The 1,379-nt window shown below is 52.9% G+C and overlaps 1 protein-coding gene across 1 annotated transcript; it reads right to left on the bottom strand.

The window, feature by feature from the left end:
* Nucleotides 1-939: 939 nt before the first annotated feature.
* On the bottom strand, nt 940-1,284 carry LOC104272953 (collagen alpha-2(VIII) chain-like). Its single transcript, XM_009868077.1, has one exon. It carries the CDS (start codon nt 1,282-1,284, stop codon nt 940-942), a length of 345 nt encoding a protein of 114 aa, XP_009866379.1.
* Nucleotides 1,285-1,379: the final 95 nt, after the last annotated feature.

Raw genomic sequence — 1,379 nt, 5'->3', positions numbered from 1 at the left:
ACCGTCCTTGTGCTCTCAAGCATCAGGTGCTCCTGAGGCCGAGCAAGTCTGGGCCGCAAAGAAACAGGCAGGACAGGACAAGCCCTTGCACTTGCCAGGAGGTGAATGAACCCGCGAGAGGATTGTTGCTCATCACCGGGGTCCCAGCTTCCCCCAGTGGCTTTGGAATAGGTTGTCTGCCATCCTCCCAGACACCGGTGCCTGGATGATTTTATTCCTAAAGGTGCTGGGGGGAGGCTTAAAAATAATATTGACTTCTTACAAGAAGGTGCTTATGCAAAGTGTTCCACTTCTTATGATTATAAATCCAACCACACTGCATGGGGACTGAGTCGGGGAGACTGCCTCAAAGCACGGGCTGAAAAAACAGGCATCAGGGAGACTGAAACTTGGGCACCTGATGGGTTGGGAAGGAAATTTCTCAATCCGTCGTGGCTCTCTGCTGCCATACAGGTTTGTGTTAAGTGCCTAGGAGCCCTGTGCTGGTTAGCAAGGACACCGCCCGTCACCACAGCTGTGTTTATTTAACTAGTACTCGAGGTGGGAAACAAGGGCACTGGATTATGGGCCAGAAGGGTCTGGTCTTCCAGATGACCCGCCCTGGATCTCAGAGCAGTTTACCGCAGAGCCAGATCCCTGCCATCCCAAGCGCACTCCTGCGTTCGTGCAGTCACTAGGGTAGTGTTTATCCCAAATACGCCTTGCTGAGATAGCCGCTCCCCTCCCTCCCCAAAACGAGAAAGAAAGATGTCTCCTTTCCGATCGATCGCCCTCTTGACTCGTGGATCAAACAGCGCGAAGCAAGGTCCCATGACGGCTTGCACGTTCTTCCCAGTGATTTTTCTTTTTTGTATTAATTTTAAAAAACTTTTTTATAAAAAAAAAAAGAAAGACAGTTTATGGCTAAAGTGGGTGAAAAGGAAATATGCCCAACAGGCGTTATGTGGGGCAAAGCAGGAACCCGGAGAAGGACGAGTGGATGTATTCCGTGGAGTACAGCCCGTTGGCCTGGTCCGAGGGCATTTGTACCCAGACTTGGTCGTTCTCCTTTAGTTCAAGCACGGCACTGCCCGAGGCCTGGTCCAGGTAGCCCTTTTTGTACTCGTCGTACGTGTAGGTGGCGGGCACGTTGTTCTTATAAAGCGCCACCCAGACGTTGGTCCCTTTGACATGCACGTGGTAGGCAAAGTAGTAGATGCCCGACACGGGACAGGTGAATATCCCGGTGACCGGGTTGTAGCCGTTGTGCCCGTTATACAAAGTTCGGTCAAATTTAACCGGCATGCCCGATGCCGGGAAGGGCGAGGTGAGGATGGCGGTGAAGGCTGGCGCGATGCGGGCGGAGAGCTCCCCTCGGCCGTACTGCGGCTTCCCTGGCT

The sequence above is a fragment of the Apaloderma vittatum genome, unplaced genomic scaffold (genome assembly GCF_000703405.1).
Source record: "Apaloderma vittatum isolate BGI_N311 unplaced genomic scaffold, ASM70340v1 scaffold32134, whole genome shotgun sequence".
Lineage (NCBI taxonomy): Eukaryota > Metazoa > Chordata > Aves > Trogoniformes > Trogonidae > Apaloderma > Apaloderma vittatum.
Note: the sequence above shows the minus strand (reverse complement) of the source record. Positions and strands in the feature narration are given on the sequence as shown.

What these genes read in the sequence shown, in the direction of transcription:
- LOC104272953 (XM_009868077.1), bottom strand. Translation starts at nt 1,284, where the DNA reads ATGCCGGTTAAATTTGACCGAACTTTGTATAACGGGCACAACGGCTAC.